This window comes from Hypanus sabinus, chromosome 1 (assembly GCF_030144855.1).
Source record: "Hypanus sabinus isolate sHypSab1 chromosome 1, sHypSab1.hap1, whole genome shotgun sequence".
NCBI classification, from domain to species: Eukaryota; Metazoa; Chordata; class Chondrichthyes; order Myliobatiformes; family Dasyatidae; genus Hypanus; species Hypanus sabinus.
In genome coordinates, this window is record NC_082706.1 from 191700276 (window position 1) to 191725016 (window position 24741).

The window sequence follows — 24741 nt, forward strand, 5'->3', positions numbered from 1 at the left end:
ACAAAAGGTGATAACCACAATCACTTACCTTGTCATTGAAATGTTCCTACAGCCAATGATCTCACTTTAAGGATTCTTTATCTCATTATCTCTTGTTTTCATTATTTATTTACATTTCCATTTGCACAGTTTTTTTTGTATTCTGGTGATCTTTCAACCTGTTATGTTTACTATTTTATAGATTCACAGAGTATGCCTGCAGGAAAATAATCTCAGAGCTGTATATGGTGACATATATGTACTTTGATGATAAATTTACTTTGAACTTTAATTAAGAACTTGAAGTACTGCAGGCCTACCCCATCAGCGAGTTGCTGTTGGCAGAGCAACTAAAGGAGACGGACTGGTGTGGACTGTGACGCTGTCTGTGACAGACAGGTGTTAGTGCGCGAAGGAGCTGTGCAGTCTAACGGTGAGTGATCATCTTCGTCACTTCTCGTGATCGCAAGACCCCGTAGGACATTGTTCACGTGGAATGCTTCAAGTTCAATTTATTGGTTTATTGGCTAACAGTGGAGGAGCTGATCATAGCGAGTTGCAGCCGCCCGAGTGGAGGCTTCGGAATTGGGCGCTCCACCAGAGACGCGAAGGCGATGTGGCATGCTGGAGTTGCTGCTGCTCCCAGTGCTTGCTCGGCAGAAGACAAAGCAGACTCAGGGACTTGGACTACTTTTTTGTGTGTGACTTTATTTTACTGCCGTCTTATATGCATAATATGTGCCTTGTGCTGTGTATGACTGTTGGTACTGTGTTTTGTGCTTTGACTCTGGAGGAACGCTGTTTCGTCTGGCTGTCTTCATGGGTATTCATGTATGGTTGAATGACAATTAAACTTGAACTTAAACTATCCCTATGCTGTATCGTTCATTTTCAAATACCATACATTTTAATTCCCATGTTTTGGTCCATGCCCTCCTCTTGTGCCATAATGAGGCCACCCTTGGGGGGGGGGGGAGCAACACCTCATATTCCGTTTGAGTAGCCTCCAATTTTATGGCATGAATATCAATTTCTCCTTCTGGTGAACAAATTCCACCCCCCCCCCCCCATCCCCACTCTGACCTTTTACTTGTGTTCACCTGTTTATCACCTTCCCCTGGTTCCCCTCCTCACCTTTCTCCCATGGTCCACTCTTCTCTCCCATCAGCCCTTGACCCTTCCCACCCACCTGGTTTCTCCAGCTAGCCCCCTTCTCCTACCTTCACCTTTTTTATTCTGGCACCTTTCCTCTTCCTTCTCAACCCGAAAGAGTGGTCTCAGCCCGAAGTATTGACTTGTTTGTTCATTTCCATGGATGCTTAATTCTTCCAGTGTTTTGTTTTTGTTGCTTTGGATTTCCAGCATCTGTAGACTTTCTCATGTTTATCATCAGGTATTTTTTTTTTGTGTGGTGGAGGAGGGATAATAAGATGTGAGGAAATTGCAACAATAAAAACAAATATTGTCCGAAACAAATAGTTGCTGGGCGCACCAGGAGCATTTTGCCAATTACACAATGGTAATGGGAAAATAATCCTTAACAACTGGGAATAAAAACACAACACAGAACTCAGCAGGCCAGACAGCATCTATGGGAGGAGGTAGTGACGAAGTTTCAGGCCAAAACCCTTCATCAGGACTTGTTGCCTTTGAATTCTTAACAACTGGGACAAGCTTTCAATTTCCAGCATCTGCAGAACTTCTCCTGTTTATGTACAGTTCTAAGTTACAATGACAAATTCGGTTTTCAATCTACCAGAGAATTCCTCCCATCTCTTGCTGTTTAAAATATGAGTGCCATTTCTCGACTTCTTTTGGACTTTCAGCTGACAGAATTGTGTATAGAGTTATCACTTAGTTAAATGGTAGGTAATTGTCTTATTCCCATGCCACTCCCATATGGCAGGAGTTCACATACTGTACAAGCAGGTTTGTCAATGAAGTTCAGTTGAGTATCCTTCATGCTGGCATCCTGGTGTGCTCTGTAATATCCCTCAATAATGAACACAACACTTCATAATCTCAATGCCATTGGTTTCAAGACAATTATGGAGAAGACTAGGCCTCCTCCTTGGGTTGAGAGTCTAAATTGGAGAAATGCTAATTTTGATGGACGGATGCAGGTTGTATTCTGACAAAGGTGTCCTTGGTAAGTGGGAGGCAAAGCAGCAGTGAGGTCATGAATCACATATGAATTACAGAGGAGGGGGTGTTTGCTGTCTTGAGGAAAATTAAGGTGGATAAATTCTTGGGACCCGACAAGCCTCAGACCCTGCAGGAGGCTAGTGCAGAAATTGCAGAGGCCCTAGACAGCAGGGTAAAAAGTCAGCAGGGAAAACAAATACAGGGCTCTGGAGGGAAATGGAACTGATTACTGTTTACGAAAATCCAGGTCTGACTCAATGTATCAAATTGACCCCCACCCTCCCCATTTTGATTCAATTTTTTGAGTTAATGCTTACAACATTAAACTTCAAGTGATGATGGCTTATGAAAAATGTCAAATATTTCATAAATTTATGTACTTACAGAAGTTCTTAATTTATATTTCTAATATTTTCTCAACGTAGTTTAACTTATTTTGCTGGGTTAGTTCTGTTTTCTCCATCAATACTCAGGTCTTCCTTTGCACCATTTTAAAAGGACCTTCAGCCTTAAAATTCTTGTGTAATTAATTAGTTCATGTGTATCAAGAGATACACTAAATAAAGGTTAGTGAACTGCAGATGCAAAGAGCCATATAGGACTGGAGACCTTGCAAAAAATAGGACAGAATTCGATACTAAATGTTTCTGATGTTAAGTGGGAAATATGAACAGCAGAGTGGTGCAGTATGTAGAATGGCTCCCAGTGTTGTACGATGGCTACCATGATCCAACAATCCAGATTCATTCCTGATCTCCCATATTTTTCATGTTGACATGCACATTTTCCCTGTGACTACATGGTGTGAAAAGTAGATTAATTGGCCAATTGGAATTGGATTATTTTTGTCACAAGTATTGAGGTCCACTGAAAGGTTTGTCTTGCATACTGCTCACACAGGTCAATGCATTACAGTACCGCATTGAGGTACAACAAAAACTAAAAGCAGGATCAAGTCTTAACAGTTACAGGGAAAGTGCAGTGCAGGGAGACAATAACGTGCAAGGTGACAATGAGATGGGTGCCATAAATTACTCCTAGTGTTGGTAAGTGATAAAATTGGTGGGTATGTGGCGAGGCTACTAGGCAAAATAGTGGAGGGATAGGATTGCTCTGTGAGCTAGCACAGATCCGAGGGCCGAATAGCCAGCTTCTATGCTGTGGGGTAATATAGAACTATGGAAAGCATGGAGTTGCAATGGTACTCTGAAGGAGAGTATTGAAATGTTTGAGGGAAAGGTGTCCCTGGGTTAAGGTATGAATCCCTATGACTATAGAATAGATGATAATACTTTTCTGTGTACATCCTGTGGTCCACTGGCTAATGGAAAGGTGAGAACAAATTTTCTGATAAATTATTTAGAGATTTGAAAGGCTAACTGTGGAAAGGGCACTAATGAATTTTCAAAGGTCAGCTGCTCATTGTGCCCACCCACCTTTGAGTTGCCTTTTCTGGAGCGTGGCGAGCTGTGCCGATTACCCTCATTGAAACTGCATCATACGAGGGACAGAGGCAAGTATCTTTTAATTGGTTAAGAAACCAAGGTTATCCCTATTTTCTTGGGTAATACTAATCCTGATCATCACAATGCCGTTTTGATGATTTTAGCTAGTCACAGATTAGCTGTGACCACATATTACAGTAATAATCACTCTTTTAAAGTGCTTGGAGACACAAGGGACTGCAGATGCCAGAACCTGGTTCAACCCTTGCATCTGACCTCTTTATACTGGCTATCCACCCTCTACTCTATTTGTACTCTTTCAGTCCAGCTGAAGGGACTTGACTCTAAACATTGACTGGCCAGATCTTCCACAGATGCTGTTGAACCTACTGAGTTCCTCCAGCCAACTTATTTATTGCTTCTGAAATATTTTTCATGGATAAAAAGTACTTTCTGCAATCCTTAAGTCAGGAAGCTGTTACAGGGAGAAACCATCCTTTCAGGTGATGTGTTGTTTTGTAATTTGTAAACCAATATATGTATAAAAAATTATCTGAATTTTCCTTACATTAAAGTCTGCAGTCTTATTAAAAGATATAATTGGTTTGCATGTCTGGAATATTTCTATATGATCAATTAAATTTTGTAAAATTACTGAACTCTACTTATTGATTTTAAACATTAGTATTCGCATTCACAGTCAACTTTGCTACTATGCCCTGAAGAAGGATCTTGGCATGAAATGTTGACAATCTACTCATTTCCATTGATGCTGTCTGACCTGCTGAGTTATTTCAGCATTTTGTGTGTGTTGCTCTGGATTTCCAGCATCTGCAGATTTTCTTGTGTTCATACAATGCAATCAATTAATTTATTTTTATTAAGGAATTATTACTGGATAAGAAATGAGCAGCAGCACCCTTGCTGTTCTTCAAAACTAGAACCATTGGATCGTTAATGGCTATCCAGGTGGAAGTCAAGGCTTCAACCTAAAATCTCATCCAAAGGAGATCACCTTCATTGCGCAGAACCCTCCTCGTACTGACTGACCAAAATGTTAACCTAGATTATGCTCTTGTGTCTGGAATGAGGTTGGAACCTGTAACCTGAGGTAGGAGAAAGAACTTGGACAGTTTAAAGACCATTGAAGTGGAGTGGCATGGAAGCTCCAGTGACCTGGGTTCGATTCCCATCCCTGTCTGTAAGGAGTTTGTGCATTCTCCCCGTGACTACATTGCTTTTCTCACACATTGCAAAGATGTACAAGTTGCCAGGGTAATTAGTCACATGGGCGCTGTGGGGTGGAATGGACTCGTTGGGCCAGAACAGCTTGTTGAATATTAATAATGTATAAAAACATACTGCAATATATAGTTTGAAATTAACAATGAAACCCTTAAGTATTAATTCCAAAATCTTACAAGCTATCCACATTTTGGAATACGGTAATAATAATCTTAATAATTTATTAATACTTAGAGCCATGAATTTATGCTAATTGTTAAACAAACTTAAATACCTTTGAATGGCCACGGTGAGACTGTGGAGCTGTTGCAAAAAGTGAAAGTCCTCATCAGTGCTTGAGATTGAGATGAATTATGTAGCAGAGTACAAGTTATTATTTGTAAATATATTGTAAGTTATTATTTGTAACCATAAGCATTTGATATGGACACTGAATTCTGATATTAACAAGGATACCAATTAGGCAAAGCTGGTTTTAAGAACTGTATTTGGAGCTTTAGAGGAGACAAAAGAGACAAAAAGTTCAGGTGACTTTTTGGCATGCGTTAATTTAATAAATTTATAACCTTTAATATAGAAACATCTTAAATACAATAAAGAAAAGTTATTCCGCAATATTGCACATGGCTCGAAAACAACACATACAAAATAAAGAATGCTATTTTGTAAATAGCAAGTACAGAGAGGCATTCTGCTCACTACTTTTTAAAGCAGGTCCATGGACTGTACGTAGCCACACTCAGAACAGGTCACTGTCACATAAACTGCTTCAACTAGTTGATACTTGCCTTGATGCAACACAACAGTTACAGGGGTTCAGAACACACTGACAGAAGGCCAAGAAGCTTTGGTTGCACTCCATATTATTATCAACATAAAAATACAGCATAGCCACTAAACTGCAGCTCCTAAAACAGCAACGATATATACAGCTGAACCAATGTTTGAGCAGATTCTGGAACCAGCTGCCTTAGAAGGGATGAACCTTAAAAGCAGCTTTCACTATTAAGAAATAACCGGTGTTTAAAATAGTACTTTAGTAATGTTATAAATTGAATTCCAGCTCGTACGTTTAATACTCCACTTTCTCATGTTTTTTATGAAACATGACCTCTACAAAGTAATTTGCTATATTGCTCAGCAGAGGTTCAACTTTGGCCACTTCAATGTCTTTTGCTCCTTCATTCAAGGGACGCATTCACAATGATAAATTAACCATTCTTCATAAGCCACTTGCCACACTGTAAACTCGAATCGCCTTAAGTCAATAATCTATACTTATCAGCAGTGCAAATTAAATCTCACTGATGTGATGAAACACATCTAGCCACACACAAGCACAACTCAGTAAGCTAATTCCAGTATTTTTGTTTTCAAGTGTCCTAAACTAAAAACGTTAAGTGCAATTAGTGGGTTCATTTTTTGAAAGTGGGGGACAGCTGCGTGTGCTGCGTGCGCAGTGAGTGCAAGGCCACTAGACAGCACCCGCGCAGCAGAACCCCGATATTGTACAGTGCCCCTGAGCCCCCTCTGCGCGTGGAGAAAATCCACACCAAGGTAGGCACTACAGGGACAGCCACTGCCAACAAGTCAACAATAAAATGCTTGCTCCAGTAACTTCTCTGACGCACCGGCTGTTCCTCTGAGACACTTAATTCATTGTTATCGGTCTGGTCAAAGGCGGATGTGAATGTGGGCTCTGTCATACCGCTGACACTGGGTTGGTACTGTGTTTGTTCGTTGCAGATGTGTGCCTGAGGGCTCTTGAAGTGGTTCACAGATTCTAACTTAGACACTAGAATTGTAGTATTGGGATTGTTTGGGGTTAAATCCATCAAAGTATCAGTAGCTTTTGTTTCAAACTCCGATGGGCATACTTCCTGGCCAAGATCTGACACCCAGGTTGAAGATATGGGGCTGATTGGGGTGTTATGTTGTGATTTTAGAATATGTAGAATGAGGCTTTGTACATCTGGACTATATGGCACTACGTCAGTCTGGATAGCTTGTTCCCTGACTAGCCTATTGTCATTTGTCATAAAGATAATATTGGGAGCAGACACATCAAAAGCTGCACTGTTGCTAAGAATTGACTGCATTTCATTGGCATGTGTCCAACTGCCATCTCCAGAGCAACCATCAGTGGGTTTTGACCTCAGTAACTGGTCAAAGAGATCGGTCCTGCTTGCCATATCGTCGTTGGCAAGCAGGCCGCTATCAGCCATCTCCTCAACAGCCTGGTCTCCAACATCCATGGCTTCGGCCATTTTTGTGTAGGTTGCACTGCGAGCCAATGATTTCACCGGTGAAGAGCACATGCAGTCCAACGATGAATCATCCCTCGAAGCACCATTCTGGGCCAACTCCATGCTCTGCAGCAAAGACTCCAGTTTTTTGTTTTGGATATTAATATCAACAAAATATTTTTGAACCCCCTTATCCTTCTCGACCAAACTGTTCTTCATGGTGTCAATCACCTCACGGAGCTGTTTAATCTCCTTGCGAGCTTCCTTTAGTGCCAGTTGAGCTTCAACTCGGTGACATTCCTCTTCGATCCAGTCCTCCCGCATGCGGGCAAGCTGGGACTTGAGATCAGCAACTTCAGATTCCCTGTTTGACAAAAAAAAGACAAGGATGAACATGAGTACCATTTGGAATGGGTGCATTTTCAAAGTAACACAGGCAGGTTCAGACAACTTGGAAATTCGGATTGTCTGTGGTTTGTTTCTTTGGAGCTCTGAAATTGTGAAAAGTCAGCTGATGAATAGGGTAATTAAAATGTGAGTAATTTACATAAAAACATTTTAAAATTAATTTAATTTAGTTAGTAGCAGCAAATCTTCTCACTGCACCATAATGAAATACTGTGCTCTGATTTTTGTGTAAGGTGGTGTTGAGCTGTAGTTGAACTCATTTTGATTATTATTTTTGAAACTTGAACATAGAGCTTTAAATAAAAAAATAATTGTTTTTTATTATCACACATGCCGAGATCCAGTGAAAGCTTTGCTTGAATTATTTAAATGATCTAAGACTGAAGTGTAGCATTCTTCTACATCTATGATCAATTGCACAGTACAATATTCAAGCCTACATTAAAACCATCTTCTCCTCAGATTTTGTAGAAAAACTTCAGCTGATTGAAATTTCACAGGTTCATAGGTTTTAAAATTTTGTGCATACTATACGTTTATTTTACCTGCAGGTTACATTATCTACAAATATATACTGCACATCCCAAGAAGTCAATGGACCAAAAGCTGGCTTTCTAACCTCCCTCCCTAAAGACCGAAGTAAGAATTTGGAGCCAGGTCACAGAGATTTGTTATAGTTCCAGTGAAGAGCAAAGCAAGCTTGCAGAATTAAGTAACTCTTCATTTGTTCTAATTTCAAATTGCTACTGTAGCCAGCATCATGGGTCTGAAGTTCTGATATTAATTCTGTTTTGATTTTTCTAACAAATCATTTTAAGGTTATTAATTTTTTTTTGGATATAGACTTAAACTGGTGCACACAATACTCCACTTAAGGACTGGTTTTCCCAATATTCCAGCCCAGTGAATATTACTGCCAATACAAGCATGCAACAATTTTGGCATTCCTCTTGTGGGTATTAATGAAGTTATTGCGAATGGATAGGCGCTTCTGCCGAAACAGCAGATTGATTTCAACTGCTAGTATCACAAGCAGTAATTGAAGTGCTGTGCAATGTAATCAATGTGCAATTGATTCTTATGCTTTCAATGTTTTGCCTGCCAAGATCATTGATGCTATATTGTATCATGGATAAGCGCTAACTCTTCCTTAGTGATGAGGGCAGAATGTAATGTGACATAATGGGGGAGTTCAATGTCTCTGCACATTGCACTGAGAGTTGCATCCAATGATCCACATAACTGAGAAACGAAAATCCGTCCAACCCCGTCATGGATGGTCTCAAGCCCGGCTGTGAAAGGAGACAGGTTGGGCATAGGCCCATCCTGTAAAAACCCAGAGCTATAGAAGCTCCAACGACCTTGACTGGCCCAGGACAGAGGAGCCTGGCGAGCTGCTGTTGGCAGCCTAGGGGTGATGGGCTTACGAAGAAGAAGGAACATCAGTCCAATGTCCAAAATGCCCTCTGTCCTCACTTCTGAATCACAGGAAAAGATTTACATGGACTGTGATGATAAAAGCTGAAAATGCTATCCTGGAAGATGTATAGTTCGGGATTTTTATGGACTCAAGAGATTCTGGAGAATCTCTGCAGACATGGAATGTTGGAGGAACTCAGAAGATCAGGCAGCACTTACGGAGGGGAACAGACAGTCAATGTTTTAGGCTGAGACACTTCATCAGGTAGATGCTGCCTGATTTGCTAAGCTCCTCCAGGATTTTGTGTGTTGCTCAGGACTTTTGTGTAGGTGCATGAACAACACCTTTGTCAAAATTAGGTAAACACGAGGAAATCTGCAGATGCTGGAAATTCAAGCAGCACACACAAAATGCTGGCGGAATGCAGCAGGCCAGGCAGCATCTACAGGAAGAAGCACTGTCGACGTTTCGGGCCGAGACCCTTCGTGTGTCCTGACGAAGGGTCTCAGCCCGAAACGTCGACTGTACTTCTCCCTATAGATGCTGCCTGGCCTGCTGTGTTCCACCAGCATTTTGTGTGTGTTGTTAAAATTAGGTGACCACAACCAAAGCAAAGATTTCAGGCACACTGTTGTGATTTTAGTTATTAATAAAGATGTTTAAAGCTACACGCACAAGAGAAAATCTGCAGATGCTGGAAATCAAAGCAGCACACACAAAATATCCCGATGAAAGGTCTCAGTCCAAAATGTTGACTCTTTTCCTTAGATGCTGACTGGCCTGCTGAGTTTCTCTCGCATTTTGTGTGCATTGCTTGGATTTTTATATAGCTATCAACTGCTTTCAGATTGATACTCTCCACAGCAGGATTCAACAACGAACAAGCAATCTTCATTTTGTCTTAACTGGTAAGGTGGAGCTGGAGTCAAACAGGCACCAAAACCATTCTCACACTGGTCATTGACATCAGTCATTCTGAAAGATCTAAGAGGCTACCAAAATCAATGTAAGTCTTCTTATTCCGAGATTTCACACACTTTGCTTGCAGCATCTTCCATTGTTCATCAACTTGCAAATAAGCCAGAATAAAATCCAGGAAGAAAGCAAGTGCAGAATATCATCTGATCTGGGCAAGTGGTACTAGGCAGTGTGAGCTGATGGACTTTCTGGTGCAAGGTCTATTTCCCATAAACACACTATCATTCTAACAAACACAAGAGATTACGCAGGTGCTGGATATCCAGAGCAATGTACACAAAATGCCGGAGCTCAGGTAGCATCCATGGAAATGAATAACCAGTCAACAACTTGGGCTTCACCAGTCCTGATGTATGGTCACAGCCTGAAATGTCAGCTGTTTATTTATTTCCATAGACACTGGCTGACCTGTGGAGTTTCTCCAGCTCTGTTCATGTGTTGCTCAGCATTCTAACATACCTCTTACCAAATGAAGACCTGGCACTATACATCCCTATTAAAGAAAGATAACTCATTATATATTTAATGAAACCCCTAATACATAATAAACAGAATTTCCTCTCAATACTATTTTCTCTTTACTGTTTTCAACCGATGTGTACTGCTCTTTCTACAGACAGAAAGAATGGAGAAAAATAATGAGTGTGGGCAGGCTCATTTCGAAACCAGAATCAAAAGAAAATTGACATGAACTTGAAGTTCATGTGCAGTGGGTGTATAAGCACACGCCCTTTAGGTGTTGATTATAATCTTTCAAAATTCCCTTGATTCTGGAAAGGACCCAATGGAAACCACGAAGAAAAGGTTCCAAATCAAAAAAGACAAAACACCAGAACCTCCAGCTCTGGAAAATGCAGGGAAATAATTTATTTTAGGAACCTGTAATTGGGTATTTACAAACTATTAGACTTTTCACAGAGCCAATGCGGTTTTATGTAAGGAATCATATTTTACAAATTTATTGAAATTTGTTGAGGATGCAACAGACAAGGTAGAAAAAGGATACTGAAGACATAAAGTATTTGGAATTCCCAAAAGTTTTTTGGTAAGATGCCACATAAAGTATTTCTGCGCATAAGCTTGTGGATTTGGTGTAATAGACATGTGTTTATCTATGGATCACTGTCACATTGGCATGATACGAGCTGCCAGCACAAGTAGCGCACATGAACACCGTTTCAACGTTTAAGCAAAGCTTGGATAGGTACATGGATGGTAAGGGCATGGAGGTCTAGGGTCCTGGGGCAGGTCAATGGGAGTAAGCAGTTTCGACAAGGACTAGATGGGCCGAAGGGCCTGCGCTACATTTCTATGACTCTCTGATAATCAGAAACTTTCTAGGATGCGTGAGGACACATGATCAGTGATGTAACCTGGGGTCATCAGCTGTTTCAGGACTCTCAACACCAGACACTCCTGCCCAGGGGTGATCAAGCCCTAGCTTGTGTCCCAGCAGCACTGGTCCATGGGTTATAGCTTTCGGTCCATAGCCATCCGGAGGCTCACTCGGCAGCCTCCGAGACGGACAGATGGCTCTTTTCCTTGCAGTGTCCAAAATGCCAAAGAGAGAGTAGGTTCTGCACAGCAAGCAGCCAGAGAAACCTCCACAGACTTGTACTGTGTCCTCCATCCGTGTCCAGCACTGCTCCACCAGCTCCTGGTATTTCTCTTCCTTACTCTCAAACTCCTTCTCAATCTGGTCTCCGCAAGGAATTTTCAGTTCTGCCATGATCACTTGCTTCAAGGTTTCAAAGACAGGGAACTTAATTGCTTGCTCAAGTTATAACTTGTGTGATGCAACAGGGTCAGTTCAGTCAATATTACTGTCTTCCTTGGTCCCCTCCATCTACTTAGTAGGCAGATTTACTAACAATTACTGTCATAAGTGTAAAGGCAAGTTTTGTAAAAAGCTACAAAGAGCCTACAAAGGAATATACATAAGGAAGTAGATGAAAATATGGCACTTGAAAAGTAATCAAGGGAAATTTAAGGTTAAATACCTTAAGAACAATAGGAAAGCAGAAATGGGGAGTACATAATGCTGACGTACAGGGAGACCCAGGTGTTGTTCTTGAACCACAAGAAGTTCACATGTCGGCACAGCAAGTGATTAGAAAGGTAAATGGAAAGTTACTTATTTACAGAGGTTTACATTTGCACTGTAAGTAGTTTGTAGGTTCACTAGATTAATTCCTGGGACAAAGCGATGGTCTTGTAAGGATAATTGATCAGATCAGATCAAGCACAAAGTTATTTAAAGGCAGGGCAGTCTCTAAGGGCCATACAGCCTACTCTTGCACTTACTTCTCATGCTCTAGAGTCATAGAATGATTGAAAAATACAGCATAGAAACAGGTTTTTAATTAGAATCTCCCACATTTGTAACTTTTATTTTGTTTATTTTTATGTGTGATTTTATTCTCTGTATATTGTCTGAAATTTGATGTTTGATTTTTCTATCTTGTTCTATGTAAAGCACTTTGAACTACTTTGTGTTTGGAAAGTCCTGTACAAATAAACTTGCCTTGCCTTAAACATTGAAATTGGACTTGCATCCACCACATCTGCTAGCCCCTCATTCCACACTTTCACAACCCTCTGAGTAAAGATGTTTCCCCTCATGTTCCCCTTAAACTTTTCACCTTTCACCCTTAACCCATGACCTCTAGTTGTAATCCTACCCACATTCAGTGGAAAAAGCTTCCTTGCATTTAGCCTATTGATACCCCCCTTTGTGATTGACAGAGTTGCAAAAATTCATGCCTTGCCACACCTTCAACTCCTACAAGCTGCAACACCCGCGGGAAGACAAAGTCATCAAAGAACCTGGCAAGACTTACTTTAAAAACTCAAATTTTCTCTCTGAATGCAACATCGCTAAATGCAGCCAAAAACACAAAATCAACCATTTGTTTAGGGGAAAAGATGGAAGTGAAATGATAGAAAAGGACAGGTTTGCCAGGCGAAGCAAAAATAAAGAGCAATGTTTAACTAAAAAAGTAACACAGCCATACAAGAGCTTGCTGCCAGGACTCAGAATCTTTCATTAGTGATGATGCAGGACTAAATGGAGAAAACAAAATTGTAAAAAAAAAGGCAGAAAGACTATGTCTTAGGCAACTACTTTGCCAAACTATCTTTGAAAATGAGCAGACCCGGTCTCAACTTAAACTCACTGCAGTTGCTCCATCTTTGGTCACGCAGAGCATTTTGGTAACACAGAGAACTTGATTTGTAAACCTGCAAAATCAGTATTAATCTGGGTATGGGTCAGGTGGGCTTTGTCTGGAAGCCTGGGGGTCCGGCAGAACTCTGCAAAATGTAATCATTTTGCTTGTAGGCAGAGGAAAGCAGCATAAAGTAAATTTATTATCAGAGTATGTCACCATATACAACTCTCAGTTTCATTTTCTTATGGACATATAACCACAATAGAATCAATGTAAATCTGCATCAACTGGGTGTCCAACCAGTGTGCAAAAGACAATAAACTGTGCAAATACTAAAAGAAAGAATAAATAATAATAATAATAAATATTTAAATAATAAAAATCAAGAACATGAGATGATGAGACTTTGAAAGTTAGTCACTAGGTTGCCAACTGAAGTTTAGGACGGAGATGAGGAGGAGCTGCTTTTCCCAGAGAGTGGTGAATCTGTGGAATTCTCTGCCCAATGAAGCAGTGGAGGCTATTTCAGTGAATATATTTAAGAGAAGGTTGGATAGATTTTTGCATTGTAGGGGAATTTAGGGTTATGGGGGAAAGGCAGGTAGGTGGAGATGAGTTCATGGCCAGATCAGCTATGATCATATTGAATGGTGGAATAGGCTCGACGGGCCAGATGGCCGACTCCTGCTCCTATTTTGTATGTCCTTATGTCAGTCAAGTCGGTTAAAAAACAACCACTGCATCTTAAAAATTCTGGTAAGGGGCAGGAAGTAAAAACATATGGAGAAATTCAATTGTGCAGTACCATTATTTTCACTGTTATGAGAAGGAAACAGTGTATTCCAGAGCTGTACAGCAGCCATAATTACAATGTCATTTTGTGCCATTCACTTGTGCAGGTGGTAACAGATCCACATCTGTATATCACTGTATAAGTGGCACCTTTTCAAAGTCATAACCACTATAGTTGTTGGTCACTGTCACAATTCCGCTCAGGCATAAGACCCAAGCCACATAAAGCTGCTGTGGTCTGCTGCCCAGCACTGGAGAATGAAGACCCGATGTCATTAGTTCTTCTCCTATTGACCACACGGACTCCTAAGCTATCAACCATTTGAATAAACATAATTACTATGGGTGCTGTCACAATCGAGCGAAAATCTACAGATGCTGGAAATGCAAGCAACACACATAAAATGCTGGAGGAACTCAGCAGGCCAGGCAGCATCTATGGAAATGAGCAAACAGTCGACATTTCAGGCTGAGACCCTTCGGCAATGGGTCTTTGTCTGAAACATCGGCTGTTTACTCTTATTCACAGATGCTGCCTGGCCTGCTGAGTTTCTCCAGCATTTTGTGCCTGTTACCATGGATACTAGCCTGGCACTCACACTGATTTTGTCAGATAGTTTCTCTACAAAAAGACATTGCTATGTCACACACGGTTCAGGGAATTCAAGTGACACAATACAGAAACGCTCATGCTCACAGACTATATCTGCAAAAGCACCTACAGGGACCCACGCTGCAGCCTCAATCACCCTGAGCAGCAAAACCTCCAGAGGATGATGTTTACCTCAGCTGTCACTTCATAGATTCACTAACTTTTTCTATGCCACCGCATCTGCCGCTTCGTCTAAGTCATTGTCAAAACTGGCTTCTTGGCTTTTGATCATTCCTGGCTGATCTCTGCCGTATCTTGCAGCTTGCTGCTCAACACAGCTGCAGCAAAGTCTCCAAGGCTCTCTTCAGATAGGAAGAAAAGCTGCCTATTTTTCCTTCCGTAGAGAAGATGAGATAGAGGGGTGCATGCATTTGCCCTGGCAGAAGACTTCCCTAAGCCTCAGTCCTGATACATGACCGACATAATATCCGTGGGTTTTCACCAGGTGCTCCAGTTTCCTCCCACAGTCCAAAGACGTACTGATTAGCAGGTTCCTCTTCTTTTATCCAGTCCTGCTGAAGGGTCTTGGCCGGAAATGTCAACTGCACTCTTTTCCATAGATGCTGCCTGGCCTACTGAGTTCCTCCAGCATTTTGCGTGTGTTGCTTGGACTTCCAGCATCTGTGGAATTTATCTTGTTGCTGGTTAGTAGGCTAATTGGTCATTGTAAATTGCCCTGTGATTAGGTTAGGGTTAACTGTATCTAGCAATTAAAAGTAAATAAATAATGCCTCGAATCTCCCATCGAAACCTATAGTCCTTGAACCTCACTTCTATTCCCTCATTGTTCATGATGTGGTAGAGCGACAGTGAAGCTTCCTTGAGGCCATAACCCAATATCCAGGGATTTTACATGCTGTTATATTGCTGCATCTAGCACAAGCTCGTCGACAGAAGAGATGGTTCAGCAGAAGCAGAGGAAGGTGCAAAGGAGGTGCAAGAACAGCAACATCAGATCTGTTACAGGACAGAGAAAGAAGGCCATGCTGTACTCCATAAAGCGGGTGGCCTCCTGTGTATGTTCTCGGCATATCTGGTTGCCACAACATCTCACCAGCAGAATACTATGGGATTGCACGCCACTTGTATCCATCTAGCAACCTGAAAAAGTTTGCAAAGACATCTGCAAAATGTCTTTTACTGTTTCAAAAATATACAGGCACTATAAAAGCAAATTACGTTACGTTAACCTGATTAATATAGTCAATGAATTAATTTAATCTTTTCAAACAAAAAATGTTCTACATTCAGAAGAAACTGAACAGGAATAAAATGCATGATTGACAGGAAATGTGTTCTATTTTAGACTATGTGCTTTTCAAAAAAGGTGATCTGTTATCTGTAAGCTATGACGATCTGTGGAAATCGAACAGTGTTGATGTAAAAGGATGGTAGGGCCTTAATGTTGGTAGGTCACTTGGGAATCCTCAAATAATGAGATTTTCCAAAATGTGGGATACAAGGAAGTGGACAATGATGGAGTGGAGAAGTTTTGGGTTACAACATTGCTGGGATGTTATGTTGGGATCTTTGTTGGAATCCTTAGTCAGAGCAGGACTGGAAAGGCCAAGATGATGAGGTGGGAATGCAATGGCCTTGGTAGTGGATGTGTTTCATGTAAGACAAGGTTGGAGACACCAGACATTTGGGATGAGTTAATTAGAGACTCTGAGACAATGGTGTTTGAGGCTGGGTGGCCTGGAATTAGGGAAAAGACATAAAATGCTGGAGGAGCTTATCAGGCTGGGCAGCATCTATGAAAAAGAGTAAACAGTCAACATTTTAGGCTGAGACACTTATTCAGAACCTGGAAATATGCTGCAGGAAGGGTTAAATGGATATAGGTCTTTGTAGATGAAGAATGACAGAAGAATTGCAGATGGGATAGTCAGTAATAGAGAGTGAGCATATGGTAATTAACAAGAGTAGAAAATGTTGAGTTCTAGACCCCGTTTCTTAACTAACTGTTGCAATCATAAATATATATTGCTCTACAGTATTTTAAATAATCAGTCCATAGTGAAGAAAACATAAAAAGGATGTTTCTCCACTGGAGTTAAACATAGATGCCAACTAGAGACTATATTTAAATAATTTATAACTTTTAAAGTATGGAATTGAGTAATTAACTGAAAAAGGGACAGTTTCTATTACCAGAAACCAAACTTTAAAACAGTAGCAGAAAACCACTTATGAATCTATTAAATATATATACATACAGTTTTTCATAGAATTGACATGGCTTATGCACTCAACTGACCAAACTCACCCTTCCTTCCCAATGCCTCAAGTAACCAACCTAATTTTATAAAGTGCCAACATTAGGTCTGGGTCCTTAAGGTTAGTATAGATCAACTTGTTTAATAGTCTGAAAATAAAAGGTATTAAGTTTTGTGGCAAATCTGTAACAAGTGGAGTATTTCAAGGATCAACGTTGTGGGCCTCAAAATTTATAACCTAATATTAATGGCTTAGATAATATATTCAAATTTTCTAATGATGCTGATCTTGAAGAGAGATGCAGAAGGTTACAAAGGGTTAAGTGACAGTTAAGAAGACAGTAAAGTGAAGGAGACAGAATATGCCAGATCGAAACAATATGGAGAAATCTGAAGACATCCATTTTAATAGCAAAAAAAAATTGAAAAGAAAAACATTTTATGAAGGAGTGCCAAATGATTTTGGGATATATAACTGACCTTGCCCAATCTTCATGTTAGTTTTGTCCTTTGTGTACACCTTAGTCCCAAATACTCTGCACTCCTTTATAAAATGTTGAGTCAAAGACTCAAAATAAAAGAGTAAGTCATTTAATACTTGATTGAATATGAGCTTTCTTCACTGAAAGGCAAATGATAGGTATTTTGTCACTGTTCAGATAATAAATTCATAGTAGTTTGATTAATGCGTGTCATCACCAGATTTCCCAATAAAATTATATTTATTGATGCAACATTGAAGTATTTTAAATTCTGAACATAAACTTTAAATAAGAATTTTTATTCTTTTATACAATTTGAAACACCAACACCTAAACTCTTGTGTGCACGAGCCAGTTTGACCAACCTGGGAGCTATGCTATTCCTTTCTAGATTTTTTTTAACATTATTTACTATGCTTTCTTTTTACATTTGGCCACAATAGGGTTAACAGAAGCTTGAAAGCCGACAACAACCACAGCATACCCCCAGAATCTACTGTTCATTTCAAGTACCATACTTCTCGCACCTTAAGCTCACCATATACTTTAAAATTTACTCATACTTTAAAGGATATGCAAATCTGTCAGCAAGATTTAAATTGGATGTAAACAACTTTTTAGTTGTTAGAATTAAAATAATTACCACCTCTCTTGAAGGGTGCTTTCAGAATCCTTTAGTTTTGTCCTCAGATGTCTAATGGTGACCTCCTTTTGTTGCAGGGGGGTCAGGTACTGCTCCGGATTTGGGGGCTTAATGCCATGATTATCACTGCAAGAGGTGTATTTACCAGACCGCCTGGAAAATGCAGATAATGAGAGTAAAAGGAAAGAAGAGAATGAGTTATTGAAGCTCAGCTGAACAGAAGAACTGAGGGATTCAAAAGAGGAACTCTCACTGTCAGCGAATTAAAGAAAACTAATTACTAATTGCAAAGAGTCCTTATATTCCCTTTTTCATGTCCATTTTTATAATCTGTGGGATCGTCAGTGACACGAAAGTAAATCTTCTGGTAAAATTTGGAGCTTGTAATTTACAGTAATTAGGAGTAGTTTGTTAATCTCCAATCCTGTTACATGTTTAACAATATATGTTCACATGGTTAAGGTTGGTATTCCGTCTGGGCCAATTGGGGTTATTGCAGGCAAAATTTCCCATTTGAGGCTTTATTCACCCAGAAGTTCACTTACTATTTATCTTGAGCAATTTCCTCTGAAATTGACAGTGGAAAGAGAGAAAAGGGGGAAAAAAGAGAATAAAATGACTGCAAGGAAGTCTCTATGCAAAGCAATTTTACACATTTAAAAACGATACAAGTCATAATTTCTGTCATAACCACATAAATGTTTTGATCCAGCAAATAAGTAAACAATTCCAGATAAGTAATGTTGAAAGATAAATCTTAAGTGACTCAGGATGGTACAGATTAATTGTTCCTCATTTTGCATTACTTTATTCGGGATTCCTTCAATTTATTTGTACCTTTTTGTATCAATCTATAAATGTACATCATATAATCAACAAAAAGCACTTAATCTTTATATGCACACTGACAGAAAGCCTTTTTGATAATGGTGATAAAAAATTACTATTTAGTATTGAGGACAGAGGTCAGGCATTCTTCAATGAAGACTTTTTCTCTTTGCTGCTTGATCGATCAATACTGTCTGGAATGAAGAAAATGGGGAAGAAAAAGTCCATAGATCTTAATCAGTAACATCTGCAACCACAGAGCTGTATCAGAAAAGAATATTATACTCATTCTTTTTCTTCCATTCTTCAATGGTTTTGCTCACCGAGAATGCAGTTGCTTGTGTTGTAACCCATGCCAGCTCTCACCTACCTGTGTACTTTTGTTTCCAGCACAAAGTGCTCAGATTTGAAATCCTTCCCTGACCTTGGGTTACTCTAGTTTTGTTTCCTTCTACACAGTGCAATTTTCTCAACGTCTTTGCTCACCCTCAACTCAGGTCTTTTGGAAGATCTCCACAGGCCTTCAGTCTTTTCTTCCCCACCTCTCTCCCCTTCTTCAAGACCTAACTCTTTCACTGTGATGTTAGGAATGTGACTGTAAAGTTTCTCACATCAGAGCTTCTGTAAGTTAAGTGCATAGCTTCACCAGACATCCCTTGCGGTATAGCTGAGGATGCATTGTTGCTCAGGGGGAAAATAATTCTCCAAGAGATGGAATCATAGAAACAGGTTGGCATAGCAGCATTCCCGAGTGTTCCTTTCAATTCCTTAGACCAGCACACCAGCACAGAAATTAGATTCCATCCTTTTTTCACATTATGCCCAACCATCTTTGTGTTTCACACTACATTAAATTGGGACATCAACAGAAAAAGTCATAAAATTGCAATGAAAATACATTTATAAAAACACTACCACAGCTTACTGTCAGAAAATTATTAAAATAGGATGTGCAAGGTTCTCAGAAGGACATGACTAACAGGCAGTGGAGGCCTCAAGTTCCAAACCATCCCAAGAAACAGTGTGATCAGTAAAGTTAAATAGGTTAGGACTTTACTCCTTGGAATGTAGAAGATTTGACAGATGTATACAAAATTATGGGGTGTATAGACAGGGTTTACTACCAAGAAGAAAAAAAATCCGCAGATGCTAGAAATCCAAGCAACACACACACAGACTGCTGGATGAACTTAGCAGGCCAGGAAGGGTCTCGGCCAGAAATGTTGACTGTACTCTTTTCCATAGATGCTGCCTGTTCAGCTGTGTTTTCCCACTGAAGATGGGTGGGACTACAATGACAGGTCATGTGCTAAGTCTGAAAGGTGTAAAGTTTAAGGGGACCATGAGAGGGTTGCCAGAGCGGAATGAGCTGCCAGCACAAGTGGTGTAAGTGAGTTCAATTTCAATGTTTAAGAGAAGTTTGGATAGCGGCATGGATGGTAGGGGTATGGAGGGCTATGGTTCCAGTGCAGGTTAATGGGAATAGGCAGTTCAATAGCTTGGCCCACTAGATGGGCCAAGTGGCCTGTTTTTGCACTGTACATTTCTATGACTCTAAGTCCTCAGAGAAGGCTGTGAAGAGCTGGTAGACTATGACTCCAGTCTCTTTGCTGGCTATCAACAACAACCCTATCAAAGAGGCCAATACTACAGGTAGCAGCTTTTGGATGCAGAGACAAAGTTCATGTACAGTCTTCCTGCTTCCAGGCAGATGCAGGCTGATCTTTCTAGTCTCTGCTTCACTGGAGCAGCTTGGATGTTAATGGGACAGCCTAGATGTCCTCACTGAGGAAACAGAAATGTCACTGATGAGGAGATCATTGTTCTCAATGAACAGGATATCCCTTGTGAACAGATAGCTGCTGTCAGTGGAAGTGGGATGCTATTCAAAAGCAGCTCACCCATAAACAGCAGCAAACAGATGATACAGATGAATTGTCCACTATTACAATGTGATTCCAAATGTAATATGTCATCCATTAGAAGTCCTCAAAATCCATCAAGAGGTGTTGTCTTTCTCGAAATGTAGTTACTTAAGTGATCTTTAAAATTTAAAGTCCTTAATTCATCAGAATCAGAGTAATGTTTATTATCATTGATATATGTCATGAAATTTGTTGTTTTGCACAGCAGTACAATGCAATACATAAAAACTTTAAAAGTTGCAATAAGAAATATGAATAATAGCTCTGCTATTCTAAAGGGAGCAAAATAGTGAGGTGGTCTTCATAGGTTCGCGGACAATTCAGAAACCTGATGGTGTTCCTAAAAGGTTGTGTGTAGGTCTTTAGGTTCCTGTACCTACTACTGAACTATGATCATTAGAACATACTATTTCAGCACAGTACAGGGTCGTTGGCCTACATTTTAACCTACCCTAAGATCAATCTAACCCTTTGCTCCCATAAAGCTTTCCATTTTTCTATCATCCGTCTGCCTACCTATAAATATCCTAACATATCTGCCTCTACCACCAAACCATCTTTGAGTGGAAATTATTTATAAACAATTTATGCTATATGGTATAGTTCTATTTTAAAAGTAATTAAAATCTAGCTCACAGTGCATTCCACGTTTTAAGTCCTTTGATATATCAAACATAGTTTGTTCTTACAACAACGTGTGCTATACTCTACGCATTCTCCCACTCCCAATTGAAACTGATTAAGCACAGGCACGTATTATAAGTTAAATGTTGGAAAGAGGAAGAGCATCAGGAGCTCTGCTGCACCAAATGAATGTGGCTTCATCTCCTGGTGTAAAGGAATCAAATTCATTCAAGACTTTCACATAAAACCACACAACTCTTCAGAAAGTGCAAGATCTATTAGAAGCACTTTGCCTCCTTGTCACAGAGTAAACTTGGCATATGCAGCCCTCTTAGTAATGGAAATATTTAAACCAAGAATAAATTAGAATTAATGAACAAAGTGTCTGAAAAACAGCACTCAAAATTGAAATTACGCCTGAGCAGTCTTAAATTCAAGGAGTTGTTACGGTGTTGATCACAGCAAGTCATGTGATGTCAGCATTTTGTACTATATATAGAACATACAATGGGGAGTAGACATCACAGAAAGAGCCAGCAGTTGCCAGTTCAGTCCAAAATCATGAGTTAAGTCATCAGGGATTAGCTGACTTTACAGTAAATGCGAATGGAAAGAAGAACAGCTTCTTGCGCTTGCAGATTTAATTAAAATCAAACTGTAACCAAACCCATAACTGGCATTGGGCAGGAGGCTCATAAAGGGCCACAATGAATCTCTGAAGCAAATCCTTCCAGACATTAATTAGCCTTTTATTCATCACATTGTCCATCCTGAAAAAAAAAACCCCTGAAACTATTAGTTTTGATCATTTGTGATTTATGAGGCACTTTTTAAGTTGACAATCTTTAAATCAAAATTACACAAGAACCATAGAAAATTTCTCAACTGAAATCAGTACCTCCCATTCACAATTCCAGCTAATATATTTATTGTTTTAATTTCTGTTGATTCCAAACCAGAAAAATATTCATAGTTCTATGACATCAGTTTTTTATAAAAATGTTTCCTTTCTTCTTGTTCTCTGTTCATGCTACACCCTTGACAGCTGCTTTTATTGCCCCAGAATTTACCATTATATCAACTATAGCTACTTGAGACCTTTTTTTAACCATTTTTTCTAGAATTGTAAGGCATACAGATGGTGAAGTTGGAGTAGTTAATGTTCTGAGTGTTTAGTCAATATTCCAAGATCACGCTCAACACTCTTATCACAGCACTATCCTGGAAAAGCATCTTCGCCAGCATTATTCTTTTCATTTACCTACAAACTACAAAGATAAAATTATCATTTAGGTGCTATGATGATCAGTTTTCTTCCTGTGTCAATGATGAATTGAATGAAGAGTTTGAGCCTATTTTACCTAAGATGTATGCAATAATGAGGGAAGCATAACCTCTGACCATCTCGACTACCGGCATTTCAATTCCTGACATGCAGAATTCGTATCTAGCCTTCTGCACAGCCTAATCCTTTTGAACAGTTCTTATATAATCATTTTGTAACGCTCTTTGCTCCAAAAAGGATATTAAATCAAATTTGCTGGAAGTCTTATTTTTCCTTATTTGCTGTTTTACGTTTGCATTAGGAATTTCAGCTTAACCATTGTATATCAAGGTCAAATGTCAGAAGTATTACTATTTAAACACATGTATTTATGTTCGAATACAAAATAATTCAAGCTAATTTCAGTACTTTAAAATAAGAGTATAACTCATTGGAAAGATCTTTCAAAGACGCATGCTGGAGATGCCAGAATCTGGAGCAAACAATAACCTATGGGAGTTTATCAGTTCAGGCAGTATTTATTGACGCTAAGGGATAGGTGACATTTCAGGGCTGGTACCCCATATCAGGACAGAGTGTTGAGAGAAGATAGCTGGTATTAGGAGGTGAGACAAGGGCTGGTCAATGGTAGGACCAGGAGGGGAGGCAAACGATGGTCAGATGGAAGCAGTTAGGGGAGGGGAGAGTTTAGAGTTGGAGGCTGGTGGGTAAAAATATAAGGAATTAAGAACAGATGGAGGAGGTGAGATAGGCTGGAAACTAATAAATAGAATCAGCTAAGTAAGGGATAATGGGCAGGCGGACCAAGAAGGGAAAATCTTTCACAAATCACACACAGGAACTTCTGGCAAAATGATTTTATTTTGCACAGCTTTACATTTGCCTGTTAACTCTCCTATAGTGACCTCTGTTGATGATGTGACCCAATGGGAATGTCTTAGTGATCAGGGGACTGTTTTATTTCAGAACTATATTAATATGATCAGCCATGATGAAATAGTGGAGCAGACTCAATGGGCCGAACACTGTAATTCTGCTCCTCTATCTTATGGTCTTATTACTCTATGTTTGCAACCCTTCTGTTCATTCTGTTGATATAGCTGCCATTTTTGACAGCTCAAAACAGCAAAACTTAATTTTTATACACCAGTAATCCTAAGAAAAACTATCAAGGTTGCACTTACCCTATATAAATCAAAGCAGAAAAGTATAATTTTATTAGTTTCAGGGAATCCAGCTGCCCAGCAGGAATGTACGTTATTGTAGACAGTGGCCTCCTATTTAACCCCTGTGCCCGCAACACCTGACCGATTTATTCAGACTTGGAAAGCCCAAACAAAAGGAATATTTCCCAGGATGAGACAGACATCTTGGGCCACTACTGCTATCACTTAGCTCAAGCACTCCACTCCACAATTACTCTTCCCCTGGACAGGGCTTACTGATGGGCCCAGCATAATTCAGAAGGATCCTGCTAGAAATACTCTTTAATTCTTTGGAAATTCATGAGCAACTTGTTTACATCATCAAAATACTTTATTATTCAAAAGATCTGTTACCGTCTTTAAATTTTAATTCTGAATTATTAGAGAGATAGTTTTGTTGTGAAATTTTGTGCAAGTGGTGCAGGCGAGCTTGATTTCAGCGTTTAAGGGATGTTTGGATAGGTACATAGATGGTAGAGGTATGGAGGATTATGGTTCTGGTGCAGGTTGATGGGAGTAGACAGTTTAAATCTTTTCAGCATGGACTAGATGGGCCAAAGGGCTTGATTCTGTGATGTACTTCTCTCTGACTCTATTCCATGGAATTTCCCTACCTCCTCCTCCTGCAATGCGTCAAGGCAGCTCCTCTTACTTTAGTGATGCAAGACCGAAGTATTTAATTAGTGCCTTTGTCATGAGCTCTACATTAATAAGAAGGTCTCCCTTTAGTCCACACCTTTCCTTTGGTCAGCTTTTTAACGACACATGTTTCTAGAAGACTTTTGAGTCCCCTTTTGCTAATTGATCCTTCTTCACTTGCTTACTCCCTCTTAGTTCCATTTTAGTAATATATTAGATGTCCTGTGTCCAGCCTGGTTCTCTGTAATAGTGGGGCTAATATACCTCATTTTCTGTTTCATTTCATTCCTGTTACCATTGGTGAACTGTCCAATTATCTGCCTCTTGTTAAAATGGCTAATCCAGGGTTGGTGTCCTTCTGTCTGCTGGAGATGACAGATACAACATCCAAAATCATAAGTGTCCCTTGTG

General features: G+C 39.8%; 1 protein-coding gene across 1 annotated transcript in view; it reads right to left on the reverse strand.

Annotated features, from left to right (window-relative positions):
- Positions 1-5428: 5428 nt before the first annotated feature.
- Positions 5429-24741, reverse strand: part of sybu (syntabulin (syntaxin-interacting)) — a 128897-nt gene continuing 109584 nt past the window's right edge. Inside the window, exons 7-8 of the mRNA XM_059983977.1 lie at positions 17828-17977; positions 5429-7424 (exon numbers count right to left, since the gene is read on the reverse strand). Coding sequence (XP_059839960.1) covers positions 6230-7424; positions 17828-17977 — 1345 coding nt within the window. The 3' untranslated portion in view covers positions 5429-6229. The remainder of the gene's footprint in view (positions 7425-17827; positions 17978-24741) is intronic.